Below are 13,472 nucleotides of genomic sequence, written 5' to 3'. Positions count from 1 at the left end.
TTATAACATTTTTTTATGTATTTTTAACGAATTTATCTAGATTTGCTAAGTTATTGTGTTGCATTTTGAGGGAGCCTACCGAGTGAGCGAAACAAAGAGAGCGGATGGCAAGAGAGCGACGGCCGAGAGAGCAGCAGCCAAGAAAACTGACGAGGGGGAGGGGTAGTGCTGTGTGGAAGGGGGAGGGGAAAAAGGCAATTTAAGTTAAAATTTGTTTTGAATTTTAAGAACTTAAACAAATGAGGAATCGGAAAATAATAAGTTACTTCGCTACTTTTGTATGGGATGTCAATCTTTTCGTGTGTGTACAAATGTTTTCGTTTCATTCAAAACAATAAATTTAAAAATAACAAATTCCAATTTACAAACAAGTGTACATTTGTGCGCAAACTAAAATTGCATTAATAACATTGTAACTGGTAGAAGGTATAAAAATTCACTACTTTTACTTAGATCGCATTCATTTATTATTTAACTCTACCAGTAGCCTTCGGATTCTCTCTCTGGAAGGATCTTCCACAAAGATTGTTTACACAAAGGTTTTCAAAAAACGCGCAAATAAAACCAAATTTCCTACCTCCAAACTAATTTTAAGCGAACGAAGTCGCTCCGGGTATAGCTAGTACTTTTATATAGCCATTTAAGTGTGTGTTAAATATTAATTTGTATTAATTATCAGAGTTGTGACTATAAACATTAGCATTGTTTTTGAAATATCATGAAAAAAGTAATGCTACTGAAAACACTTTTCATTGGCATTGAAAAAAGTAACTAACTGAAAACAAATTTCATTAGATTGTCAAAAAAGTAATGCTACTGAAAAATATTTCATTGGCATTAGAAGCTTTCAATGCTACTGGAAACACATTTCATTGGCATTGGAAGCTTTCAATGCTACTGAAAATGTATCTCATTAAATTCCCCAAAATCAATTATACTTAGAAATATAATTCCAAAAAGTAATGATAGTTAAACAATTTTAATTACCATTGTTTTGTAATAAATGTTCTCTTTTCTCCATTAAAGCTATAATTTTTATTATCCCTGGCTAAAAATAGGTAGCTTTTCTGAGATTGACCATGTAGAATAGGAGGAATATTTGCTCCACAGGTCAGGGAAAGCTCGTCGATTTGCTGACACCGAGAATGAAAAATAGTTGAACCGCGAATTCTTCAGAAGAGGACCCTTTGGTCCTTGGCACAGAAAACGCATGTCTATTCGCTGACACAAGTATGAAAAGTATTTATACCGCGAATTCTTCAGAACTTTGTCTCAATGTTCGAAGAATCATTTACTTCTTGATTTCGGAGGAATTTAAATACATAAATCGTATATTTCTGCGCTAGGATATAAGATTTTTGAACTACGATTTTATCGATGACTCTTCTTGATTTCTAAACTTGCTAACGTAGCTATCAGATGTGTCCCAAAAATCTCTTCTAACCAAATAATCCTTGTTTGGCGTCCAAATTTGGTTGCAAATTAGAAGGTCTTTGGTTGGAAGGGATTTTTTTTGACACATTTACTGTTATACACTGTCTCTCAAATTTGTTTAAAGTTAAAGTTATTAAAGTGCGAAATGGATAATGAAAGTGAATTTACCTATTATTTATCTGACGTTGGTGATATATCGATGTCTTTATCATCAAACTGCTCGTAAGTATGTATATTAAATAAACTACATAGACTTTAAATGGACTTTAAAACTATGGTTAGTGCTGTCGAAGACAACCATCATAGTGATTCAGAGAACGCACAAATGTCCTTTATCCTAACTGAGGATATTGGATCGAACTCTTCATCATCAAACTGCTCGTATGTATATTTACCAAACTACATGAATTTTTAACATTTTTTTTGGTTACCAATTAAGAACTAGCCTTATGGTTAGTGCCGTCGAAGATGGTAATGGTAGTGATTTAGATAACGCACAGTTGTCGTTTATCCTAACAAAGGACATTGGATCGATGTCTTCTTCATCATCAAACTGCTCGTAAGTATATTAAATAAACTAGATGGATTTTACTCTTTTTTTTGTTTTTCAATTAAGATCTAGCACTATGGTTAGTGCCGTCGAAGCTGGTAGTGGTAGCGCTCTAGAAAAGGCACAACTACCGTTAATCTTAACTGGAAAATATTTTATGATTACACAGTCTGTATGTACCAAGAAAGCTTACTTTAGAATTTTCTACAAGGCGAAACCAACATGTTCTATGGATATTTTGTCTCGACTCTGTTAACGATCAAAGTTAAATGGGAAAAGATGCTTGAAAACGGAGAGTTCAGTTACCTAGGCGACCGAATTCCACCACTGTTGGCTGCTCTACAGCAACGATTCACGGGATTTTTGGAGGTGGATCCAAAATGTCACGATGCCTTTGTTGCCGCAGTTTCTTGTCCGGCCATAAAACTGAAATTTTTACCAGCAATACGTCAGTCTACTCCCGAGTGGACCGATCAAAAACTAAAAGCCATGTTTTTAAAACATGCAAGCAAGTTTTCAGATAATGTCACCAAAATACCTTCACAGCCCAAAAAGTTTACCTTTTTTGATTTTGGAGAGGTAACTGAAGGTAATTAATTTTATAAATACTTGTATACTATTTATAAATTTGCACAGATTTATAATTTGTATTTCTTCAACAGATGTAATATTTCTAGGCTGAAGACATTGAAAGCTTAAACAAATACCCAACCATTAGAGCCACTTTTATGAAATACAATACCCCGTTGCCCTCTCTGCCCCAGTAGAGCGCCTCTTCATCTATGCAGGAATGGTCAATGGCAAGAAAAGACAAAATTTATTAGATGGTCATTTTGAAAAATTAGTAATTTTAAAAGCAAGCAACATTTTTTAAAAATTCACCGTTGTTTCTCAGAGAAGTGGTCCTAATCAGCGACTTATACATCCCCTCAATAAGAGAGCCAATCAACATGCACTCGAGACGCTACTGGCACACACCAACCAATTTGCTGCATCCCTGGCAAATCAATCCACCAGAAGAAAGCTACACCCTGGCGATTTCTGGATAAGAAAATAAAAATGCCTATTTCCAAGAGTTACTTATCTTAGGAGCTAATAACATTTTTTTAAATTAAATAACATGTTCTAACCAGGGACCGTAAATAACAGTTATTTGTACAAGTTTTAATCAACAATTTAATTGGTTTTTATGCACTTTATAGACATGAACAAATAACAGTTAATTTGCTTTCCAGATTTGTTGAAATGCATATACTTTGTGGACAAAAGTAAAAAGAACGTTATTTTTGACGTTTAAAACCAAATATCACAGTAGTCTTTTTAAAATAAAAATCAAAAACAACTGTTATTTACGTTCCCTGGTTCTAACGTTTTTGTAATTTGATATCTAAAGCAGTTATAAAAGTGATGATCTAAGGAGCAAAGGGTTCTCCTCTTCTGAAGGATTCGCGGTGTCAGCGAGTCGTCATGCGTTTTCTGCGCCAAGGTTCTCCTCTTCCGAAGAATTCGCGCTTCAACTATTTTTCATCCTAGGTGGGGTCATCCTGACCTGGGGAGCAAATGTTTCTCCTCTTCTCAAGAACTCGCGGTTCTATTGATTAACATTCTTAGTTAGTCAATCTCAAAAAAGCAACTAATGATAGGCTTGGAATACGAACTAGCGTCTTCTTGAGATCTTTTTCTCTTAATAAATATGAACATTAATAACTTAAAAAAAATAAAAAGACGCAAAGAATTTCCACCTTGACGTGCAATCACACTTTGAGTGATATTTTTTGAGTTAAATATATCGCTCACAAAATAATCATTGTTTCTGAGCGATATTTTTTTTCGCTTACAAAATAATCATTATTTTCGGTCCCTGATTTTTTATTTTCATAAATGAACAGCATTACAACCAGGGACCGTAATCATTATGAGTTTTATTTTAAAACTCACTCAATAATCATTATTTTTGAGCAAAACAAATAAAACTCAAAAATAATCATTACTTTTGAGTTTTAAAATAAAAATCAAAAATAATCATTATTTCTGATCAGAAAAAATAAAACTCAAAAATAATGATTATTGTTGATTTTTATTTTTTTCGCTCAGAAATAAAACTCACTTGGACGCCACGGCTTTGCTGTGCCGATTTTCGGCGTTTTTTTTGCATTGTCCTATGTAGCGAATGCAGACGTACCACCTCTGAAAAAAAAAAATTGAACTTGGCTTCTGCATCCCGTTAAATGGTATCATTCTTTTAGTCAGTAAAGGAGATACTTCTAGCTTTTGTTTATGTTTATGATGTCTTATGTTGTTCATGTATTAAGACATGGATTTTAGTCTAAATGCTCTTTTCCTTCTCATTCTACAAGAACTACTTAAGGCCGCGAGTTCTTCAACACAACCTGGAACCACATTTACCAAAAGACCACTACTTTTTCATATCTTCAGTAGTCCACTAATCTAGGTATAGAAAGTACCCACACAATCAGCTCCTCTTCTTCTTAAGAATTCGCGGTTTTTGAAGAGTCGATTAAAATGTCAAACGATTTATAAGAAAAATGTCCTTGGAGAAAGTATCTTCTTCTTCTTAAGAATTCGCGGTTTTTGATGAATCGATTAAAATATCAAACAAACTATAGGAAAAAGGTCCTTGGAGAAAGTATCTTCTTCTTAAGAATTCGCGGTTTTTGAGGAATCGATTAAAATGTGAAACAAACTATAAAAAAAGGTCCTTAGAGAAAGCATCCACTTCTTCTTAAGAATTCGCGGTTTTTGAAAAATCGATCAAAATGTCAAACAAACTATAGAAAAAGGTCCTTAGATTGAGTATCGTCTTCTTCTTAAGAATTCGCGGTTCTTAAAAAATCGATTTCAACATAGAACCTACTTAAAGACATAGGTCTAAATGAGTGACTAAAATGAGTGAACATACAGATACGATTTTAATTATGTTATTAGGAACGCGTTCAGGTATTAAGTAATCAGCTCAACTTTCCCAGAGCGAACAGGGAGATATATGTCAGTATTCATAAAGTAACATTGGATCTATAAGTTATTAATAAAAACAATTTATTTATTTTCGTCCGGTATCAATATGGGTCGCAAGCGTAATACTACCCTACGCAACTTTTTTGAATATAATACGGAAAAAAATATTTCAGAATGCAAAATTTGCAAAATTACTTTAACCGGTAACTACGTTTCCAACCTTAAGCGACATTTGCAAGCCAAGCATAGAAGTGATTATGAAGATGATGACGGAAGCTCAGATGGAAGAAAAAAAAGTAAAGTTTTCAGTTACAATGGGCCGAAACGAAGCGAAGAATGCGTGCATCGATTTGGTAACTAAGCAAAAACTTCCATTGGCTGTCTTTGATTCCACAGGTTTCAAGACATTGACCAATCAAATATTTTGTGGATTGAACATGCCAGCGGTTACCTCCCGAAATATAATGGGACTAGTGGAGGAAAGGTACCATTCGATTAAAATCAAAATTGTAAATGCCTTAAAATCTCGTATTATTTGCCTTAAAATGGACACTGCAACAAGGTGCAATCGCGGAATCCTCGGAGTGAATGTGCAGTTTATAGAAAACGGAAAAATTGTTATTAAGACTTTGGGTCTTATAGAGCTAACAAAATCCCATACGTCCCAAAATCTCTGCTCCGAAGTTCAGTCTATAATGGATGATTTTTGCATCAAAAAGGAACAGATTTACAGCATAACAACTGATATCGGCCGAAACATGGTGAAGGCTGTAGATTTGCTAAACAAATGGGAGATTGATGATGACGAAAGCCCGGACGAGTTGCAAGAAGAAGAGCTCACCCAGCATTTAAATATCCATTCAATAGTTTCGATTAAGTGCGCAGCTCATACTCTTCAGCTCGCAATTAAAGATTTCTTTGATCGCTTGGGATCAGTTCCATTTATTGACAAAGCACGAAATATTGTCAAGCTTCTGCGAACCCCGTCATTCAGGTGCGTTTTTTAATATATACTCAATTTATTTTATTCTCAATTCTTTTTCAATTAAAGCTACTTGATAGAAGAAGAAGCATTATCAAAACCGGTTCTGGATGTTCCGACTCGTTGGAGTTCGACATATCTTATGCTGCAGAGGCTCCAAACCTTTGAACATTTTTGCGAGCGACATTTAAAGTCCTCAGTTAAGCTAAGTGCAACAGAGTGGAGCGAATTGGAAAATCTGACAAAAGCATTGGAGCCGGCATACCTAGCCACTCAAAAATTACAATCCAGCCAATTATTCCTTGGCGATTTTTATAAGCTCTGGCTTGAGCTTAAGTTAACAGTCGCAGCAAGCCAACTAACATTCTGCAGAGATTTATACCAATGCATCCAGAAGAGGGAAGATGGCATAATAGAAGACAAAATGATTCTATCTAGTATCTATTTGGATCCACGCATTCGAAGAGTTTTATTAAAAAATCCGACAAGTGTTATGCTAGCCAGAGCCAATCTTAAACAACTTTTGCTTCAAATATTAAGTTTGAAAAGAGTAGGTAATTAAATTTAGAAGAGCTTTATATCTTACATTATATTATTTTGCAGACTAAATCGACGTCTGAAGGAGCAATCTCATCCCTGGCTTTGACATCATCCCCTGCTTCGACATCATCACTGGATTTAACTACATCACTAACTTCGACAACGTCACTGGCTACGACATCAACAATAGCATCGACCTTAACAAACGAGTCACCTAATAACTCTAGCTCTTCCCTGCTCTTAGATGAGTTCCTAAACGGAATCGAAGCCGCCTCTGGAGAAGAAGAGGAATTTAATCAAAATGAAGTAGTACAAAAAGGATTTGCAGAAATCGAGAGCTATTTTCCCAAACCTATAAGCCTGGATACAGACATAATGAAGTTTTGGGAAGAAAATAAGCTGCGCTACCCAATTCTATATCAACTGGCCACAGTCGTACACGCTGTACCTGCAACGCAAGTTAGTGTTGAGAGATCGTTTTCAGCACTGAAAATGATGCTGACGGACAATAGGTGCAACATAAAAAGCTCGTCCTTGGCCATGCTTCTATTTGTCAAATTAAATAATAATTAACTAAAATATTTAAATAATAATACTATTTAAAATAAAATAACACGATATAATTGTTTTAATATTATTACCAATTTTGTCTTTCTTGAGTGGAAAGTTGTGCTGATTACTTAATTCCTGAATAAAAACGTATCTGAAATCGATTTTTTAAGAACCGCGAATTCTTAAGAACAACTTATACTGCAGACTTTGTTAACCAATTTCTACTTACCTAAAACCCTTTTCTATACATGGTTTGATATTTAAATTAGTTTTGCAAAAGCCGCGAATTCTTGAGAAGAAGAGGATAAGCTGTTCTTAAGAATAAGGGACAATGCTTCTTTAGATTTTAGAGATTTCAAACAGCGGTGGCACTTTGTTAAATGTTGCTCCAGTATGTATTGTCGAGCTGGCGGCCTTCATTGGTTAATTATTTCGTGTAGAGTAAGAGAGAAAGACAAGTGCATTTCGACTGCAATCCATGGTTAAATACATAAACATAATGTTTGTTTAAATACATAAACATAAACAAAGGCTAGAAGTATTTCCTTTACTGACTATAAGAATGATACCATTTAACGGGATGCAGAAGCCAAGTTCAATTTTTTTTTTCAGAGGTGGTACGTCTGCATTCGCTACATAGGACTATGCAAAAAAAACGACGAAAATCGGTACAGAAAAGCCGTGGCGTCCAAGTGAGTTTTATTTCTGAGCGAAAAAAATAAAAATAAACAATAATCATTATTTTTGAGTTTATTTTTTCTGATCAGAAATAATGATTATTTTTGATTTTTATTTTAAAACTCAAAAATAATGATTACACTATGCAGCATTAAAAATTAACCTCGATGAATGCTATATTTTTGGATTCGTTACGAATTCCCAAGTTAAACTGCGTTTTCCAAAGAGTTCCCCGACGCAAGGATTCTTAGCAAAAGGACCTCAAAGTTCGAAAAATGCTAAAATTGACCAACTTTGCGGAGCTCTCAGAGGCAAATGGATGCATGGCTTGGTTCGAAGTTAAAGTTTTTTAAAAGATACACCCTTTATCTTTCAAATCCCATACATAAAATAATTTTAGGATTTTTTTAAGGCAGAAATAAATTCCAAAAAACATAGTCAAAAAACTGAAAAACATACAGCTGCGGTCAAAATAGTAGCAGTGTTGCCGCCTTGTGTTTTTAAAAGTTTGATGTTGTAATTTTTTCTTATCCAATTAGTCTAATAGTAAAATTATAATCAATGCAATATTACCAGAAAAGGTCAATTACAACAACAAACTTTTAAATACACAGGGCGGCAGCACTACTACCATTTTGACCGCATCTGTATACTTTTATGTTTTTTGACTATGATTTCTAGAATTTGTTTCTGCCTTAAAAAAAATCCTAAAATTATTTTATGTATGGGGTTTGAAAGCTAAAGGGTGTATCTTTTAAAAAACTTTAACTTCGAACCAAGCCATGCATCCATTTGCCTCTGAGAGCTCCGCAAAGTTGGTCAATTTCAGCATTTTTCGAACTTTGAGGTCCTTTTGCTAAGAATCCTTGCGTCGGGGAACTCTTTGGAAAACGCAGTTTAACTTGGGAATTCGTAACGAATCCAAAAATATAGCATTCATCGAGGTTAATTTTTGATGCTGCATAGTGTTATTAATCTTAAGATTCAAAAATAATGTGCTTAAATACAAATAAAATTATTCCTTTCATAAATTATATCCTTTCAGCCAATGCAAAATTTGACGATTTATTTGAACGCGAATTAAAATGGCATCGATAACATTGTATCTGATAGAATTTATAAAAATTCACTGCTTTTACTAGATCACATTCATTTATTATATAATAGGCCAGTAGCCTTCCGATTCTCTCTCTTGAAGGATCTTCTATATTCCAGCGGCGAACATGTGAATTGGGTCTGGAGAAAAAATGCATTACAAGTGTAGACATTGTAATCGATTAGGATCGCTGTTTTTCGACAGTGAAGTTGTAATCAGAGATCCTATGACTTCGTATTTTTGTTTGTTAACGATTTCCTTTTGTCAAAAATCGCAAACACACCTTAAAAATTATTGCATATGTGTTCGTTTTCCGTTTCCCCTCCGTCACGTTTGAGCTTCGGAACTTTAATAATAACAGCATGCATTCTAAGTATAGTTTAACGAACTAAAAAAAACACAGACAATGGCCGAGCGGTTAGCCTTTCCATCCATTATACAATAATACCCATGTTCAATTCCTACATGAGGGAAGAATATTTTTTGTTTTTATAAATGAACAGCATTACAACTCAGCATACGTTTTTCAAAATGTATGTTGAATTTTCTCTAGTCTGTCTACATTTTGCATTACAATTTTGGGAAAGTATAGTGAATTCGTAATGAAGACCCGAAGGTGACTCGGCCCTAGCATACTTTTCCCATTACTAGTAATGTAAATTGTGTTCCGACCACATTACAAGGCGGCCATGCCTATGGCAAAGTAATCCATGTTGTATTCCATTGTTTCCCTATTACTGGAGGAGAAGTAATGCATTCGTAATCCATTTTCGAAATCGAATTTAATATTCTGTCCCACATTAAATTAAAGCTCCCTACTTCTTGATTGTCAGCTATCGCAAAGCTCCCGTCTAAGTTCTTTAATACGTAATTCATATTGATCGTATCGAGTCTGAACAAAAGAACTTCTTAGTTTTGGCATAAAAGGCGCCTAAGCTGGGATGACAACCACATTTTACCTTCTTATTCTAGTAGATTACTCGTAATTAATTTTTGCTCACTAGCCAACCGTAGAACGATGATTGAAGCTGTTTTCATACTTAAAAAAATCTTATTCGTGGGGAAATTGAAATTCCAAGTAGATTAACTAGATATTAGGGATGTCGCGGGACAACTGGATATGGTACATCAGCGAAATGAATTTTGGGAAGTGTCACTGAGCGCACTTTCGCGTATTTCTTTCCGATGCCTAAGCATTTACTAAGGCAAAAATAGCAATCCGTCACATGACAAGAGGGTTTTCACCAAATCATTGGTATGTCAAACTTCAAGTAGCCTCTAGGTCAAGAAAAGTACTTTTCAACAAAATATCGAAAACTAAAACATACCTTTTGCCTTTGCTTCATTTAACTAATGTCAAGCGGCAAGAAGCCCAAATTCTCCTCGGTGTCCAAGCCTCTTCAACATTTGGCTTAATGCGAAAGTAGAGGAAATATCGATTTATCACCTCACTATCAAAGGGTCGAAATTTATTGTTCATAATAAATTTACCATACACATTGCAATAAGTGTTTGCACCATTTAAGCAAGTTTATTCTTTTATCTTATTCATTATTTTCTTTCTTTTTCTTAAATACGTTCTCTTTTTTTCGTTTTTGATAAGGCAGTACTTATTGAAAAAGCATGGTTTTGTGAAGTTAAGGTTAGCTACTTTTTATACCCTTGCAGAGGGTATTATAATTTTGGTCAGAAGTTTGTAAGGAAGGATACGTTTCTGACCCCATAAAGTATTTATATTCTTAATCAGAATCAATAGGGGAGTCGATATAGCCATGTCCGTCTGACCAAAGAGAATATAAACACTAAGAGGTGTAAAGCCCATACAACTGAATGTACTGCAAAATTTTTGGTGTGGATTCAGAAAGTGGATTTATAATTTTCCTAGTGTGCGTTGTCCGTGTTAGATTCTTTGGTTGTGTTAGTGTGCAATTTCGTTTGCTCTGCTGCGAAATAGACTCAATCACGCATCTGTCTGACGTCTCGAAACAAGGCACTGTGGGTTAGGGGTGTAGTCGCTCAACTGCGGATCTTCTCGGAACGAGCTCAACTCCGATTGAAAACAAAATTTTTTTTTAAGTAATTTATATACCCTTGCAGAGGGTATTATAATTTTGGTCAGAAGTTTGTAACGCAGTGAAGGAGACGTTTCCGACCCCATAAAGTATATATATTCTTGATCAGGATCAATAGGGGAGTCGATATAGCCATGTCCGTCTGTCCGTCTGTCCGTCCGTCTGTCCGTCTGTCCGTCTGTCCGTCTGTTTCAATACCGTTTGCGAGCTCAGTTTAAAAGCTAGCGCCTTGAAACTTTCACAGTCGTCCTAAAACATGTGTACGCAGATCAAGTTTGAAAGCCGACCCGATCGGACGTCTATATCCTATAGCTCCCATAGGAACAATCGGATATAGCTTTCACAAAATGAAGACATTTCGCTCAGTGTACGAGCTTTTGACATGAATCTTATTCTTTTACGCATACCTTGATCAGGGTAAAAGCGCGTGCCGATCGGACGTCTATATCTTATAGCTCCCATAGGAACAATAGGGTGAAATCGGTCAAAATTTTACGTTTTTCGGGATATTTCGCGCAAAACATAAGCTATTCCCATGAAACTTTCCAAATCGTATTTTTTTGTGCGTACCTTGATCAGGGTAAAAGCGCGTGCCGATCGGACGTCTATATCATAGGAACAATAGGGTGAAAAATTTTAAATTTTTATTTTTTTATAGAATAATTCGTTTCTTATTAATTCATGTTGCTATTTTAGTCAAGTTTTCATTCGTGAAATCTGCAAGGGTATTAAAACTTTGGCTTGCCGAAGTTAGCTTCCGTCCTCGTTTTTTTTAAACATTGTTCATTTAATATAAATTTTTAAAATTGAAAGAAAGGTAAAAGGATTAAAAGGATTAAAGGATTAAAGGATTGAATGAATTCAGTGTAACTCATTTCTTTCTAGGGATTGTGTGCTTTCTTTTTTGTTTAAAAAATAAAATCAATGTTATTTTTGTCCCTGAATTGCATTTAAAGTGTATACTTCAATAAAAATTAAAAATTAAATAAAAATTATAAAAGTAAACTCGGATGCGTATTTCATAAACTTTTAATTCAAAAGTAATAAATTTAAAAGATTTGCTTAAAATGCTTCTGCTTTTAAAACAAACAAAAAACACAAAAAAAAAATTAAAAAACAAACCAAAAAATTAAAAAACAAAAAATTAAAAAAAAACAAAGTAAAATAAAAAAAATTAAGATAAAAATAAAACCACTTCGCCTCAGAGTGGACTCGAACTTCAATCGCATTATTCGCGGGCCTCCAACTAACGCAATGTGCCACAGCCCTTTTTGAAATGTTGTGCGCAATGTGCCTTTTAGGACGATTCCTTTTCGGCAACATAATTCAAGAATCAACAAATAAGACAAAAATTGAATTTTGACTTTTCTGCAGCGCGGAATTTTGAGAGCGAGAATGCAAGTGAGCGAGAGAGAGAGAAGTCAAGAAACGGCATTCTAAAAATAGACTGAATACGTGTGAGTCGCATTTGACAAAAATGACGCTGCCTCCGTACATTTTCTTGCTTCTCGTTACACATCTTAGTGTTTATAATAGCTGCTGGGCTGCCATTACTTATCCAATCATATTGATCTGTATAGCAAAGTTAAGCTCTGACTGGCCGAATCGGGGTGATATCTGCCGAGATATAAGAGAAAATTCGAAAAAAGTCCAAAATTTAACATTTTGAACTTTAAAATAAAAAAAATAAAAAATTAGTGGTACAGTACCGGACAGTACCCTTTTTGGGAGTTCACCCACTCCTATTGCTTTTACGGGAAAAGTAATGATGCAGTTTTGTTCTTAATGTTATTAATACAAAAAAACCAAAAAATTTTTTAAAGTTCATAAAAATTACAGACGAAAAACTCAAAAATGGCATTGACAAAAGTCTACGGACGATTTTTTACGTAGAACTTTCAAAATTTTCACTCCAAAATTACCCAAACCTGCTCTATAATTTGTATGCCCAGGCTTTATGGTGGTGAAAACAATTGGCGAAAAGCATAAAACAGCAGCCACCTTACACATTCCTAGTGTGCGTTGTCCGTATTAAATTCTTTGGTTGTGTAAGTGTATAAGCAAAATAAATTATGCAATTACACTCTTTGGTTGCAGCATGCGCATCAATTAAGATGCAGAAGCATACAGAGAGCGTCTGCGATCTGCTGCAGTTGACGCTATAACGCCAGCTACAATTTCATAAAAAAATCAAGAAAGGAAGCTAGCTTCGGCCAGCCGAAGCTTATATACCCTTGAGGATAATTCCTACAAATTTACAATTTTTCCAGAATTGAAATCCCTCTTCGTTAATGTTGAGCTGAGCAACTGCTCTTCAGTCAGCTGTTATTGGATGGTGGATGGAGCTCTGTGGGAACACGATTTTTACATTTGTTAAAAATCCCAACCATTTCACACGGATGGATAGGTTATTTCCTAACCTATTTGTTTGTGATTCCGACACTTTCAGGGCCGTTTTCTCGTCCGTACTTTAGTTTGCCTGCCGGGACAACGGAGCGATAAACAAAAAATGGTTTACTCGTCCTTATGTTAGCGCAGGTAGCGCTCATCCACCGTGCAAAATATGTGCGGTTGGATTGTGCGCAAGTGTTG

General features: G+C 35.0%; 2 protein-coding genes across 5 annotated transcripts in view; one reads left to right on the top strand and one right to left on the bottom strand.

Moving 5' to 3' along the window:
• The window catches only part of LOC138913405 (fatty acid synthase-like), a 51,483-nt gene that overhangs the window by 21,626 nt on the left and 16,385 nt on the right, over positions 1–13,472 (bottom strand). The window lies entirely within an intron of this gene.
• On the top strand, positions 4,981–7,069 carry LOC138913449 (uncharacterized). 2 transcript variants are annotated; one of them, XM_070217244.1, is made up of 4 exons: positions 4,981–5,444; positions 5,523–5,954; positions 6,012–6,492; positions 6,546–7,069. In XM_070217244.1, exons 1-4 carry the CDS (start codon positions 5,218–5,220, stop codon positions 7,053–7,055), a joined length of 1,650 nt encoding a protein of 549 aa, XP_070073345.1. In that variant the 5' UTR covers positions 4,981–5,217; the 3' UTR covers positions 7,056–7,069. The 2 variants fall into 2 exon arrangements, with proteins under 2 accessions (XP_070073345.1, XP_070073344.1); XM_070217243.1 differs by having other exon boundaries at positions 4,981–5,954.

This window comes from Drosophila takahashii, chromosome 3R, assembly GCF_030179915.1.
Source record: "Drosophila takahashii strain IR98-3 E-12201 chromosome 3R, DtakHiC1v2, whole genome shotgun sequence".
In the NCBI taxonomy this organism is placed as follows: Eukaryota; Metazoa; Arthropoda; class Insecta; order Diptera; family Drosophilidae; genus Drosophila; species Drosophila takahashii.
This window is presented reverse-complemented; position numbering and strand designations above follow the sequence as displayed.

Coding starts and splice junctions, on each gene's coding strand:
- LOC138913449 (XM_070217243.1), top strand. CDS start 5,218: ATGAAGATGATGACGGAAGCTCAGATGGAAGAAAAAAAAGTAAAGTTT. Junction 5,955..6,011: donor CTGCGAACCCCGTCATTCAG/GTGCGTTTTTTA, acceptor TTTCAATTAAAG/CTACTTGATAGAAGAAGAAG. Junction 6,493..6,545: donor AAATATTAAGTTTGAAAAGA/GTAGGTAATTAA, acceptor ATTATTTTGCAG/ACTAAATCGACGTCTGAAGG.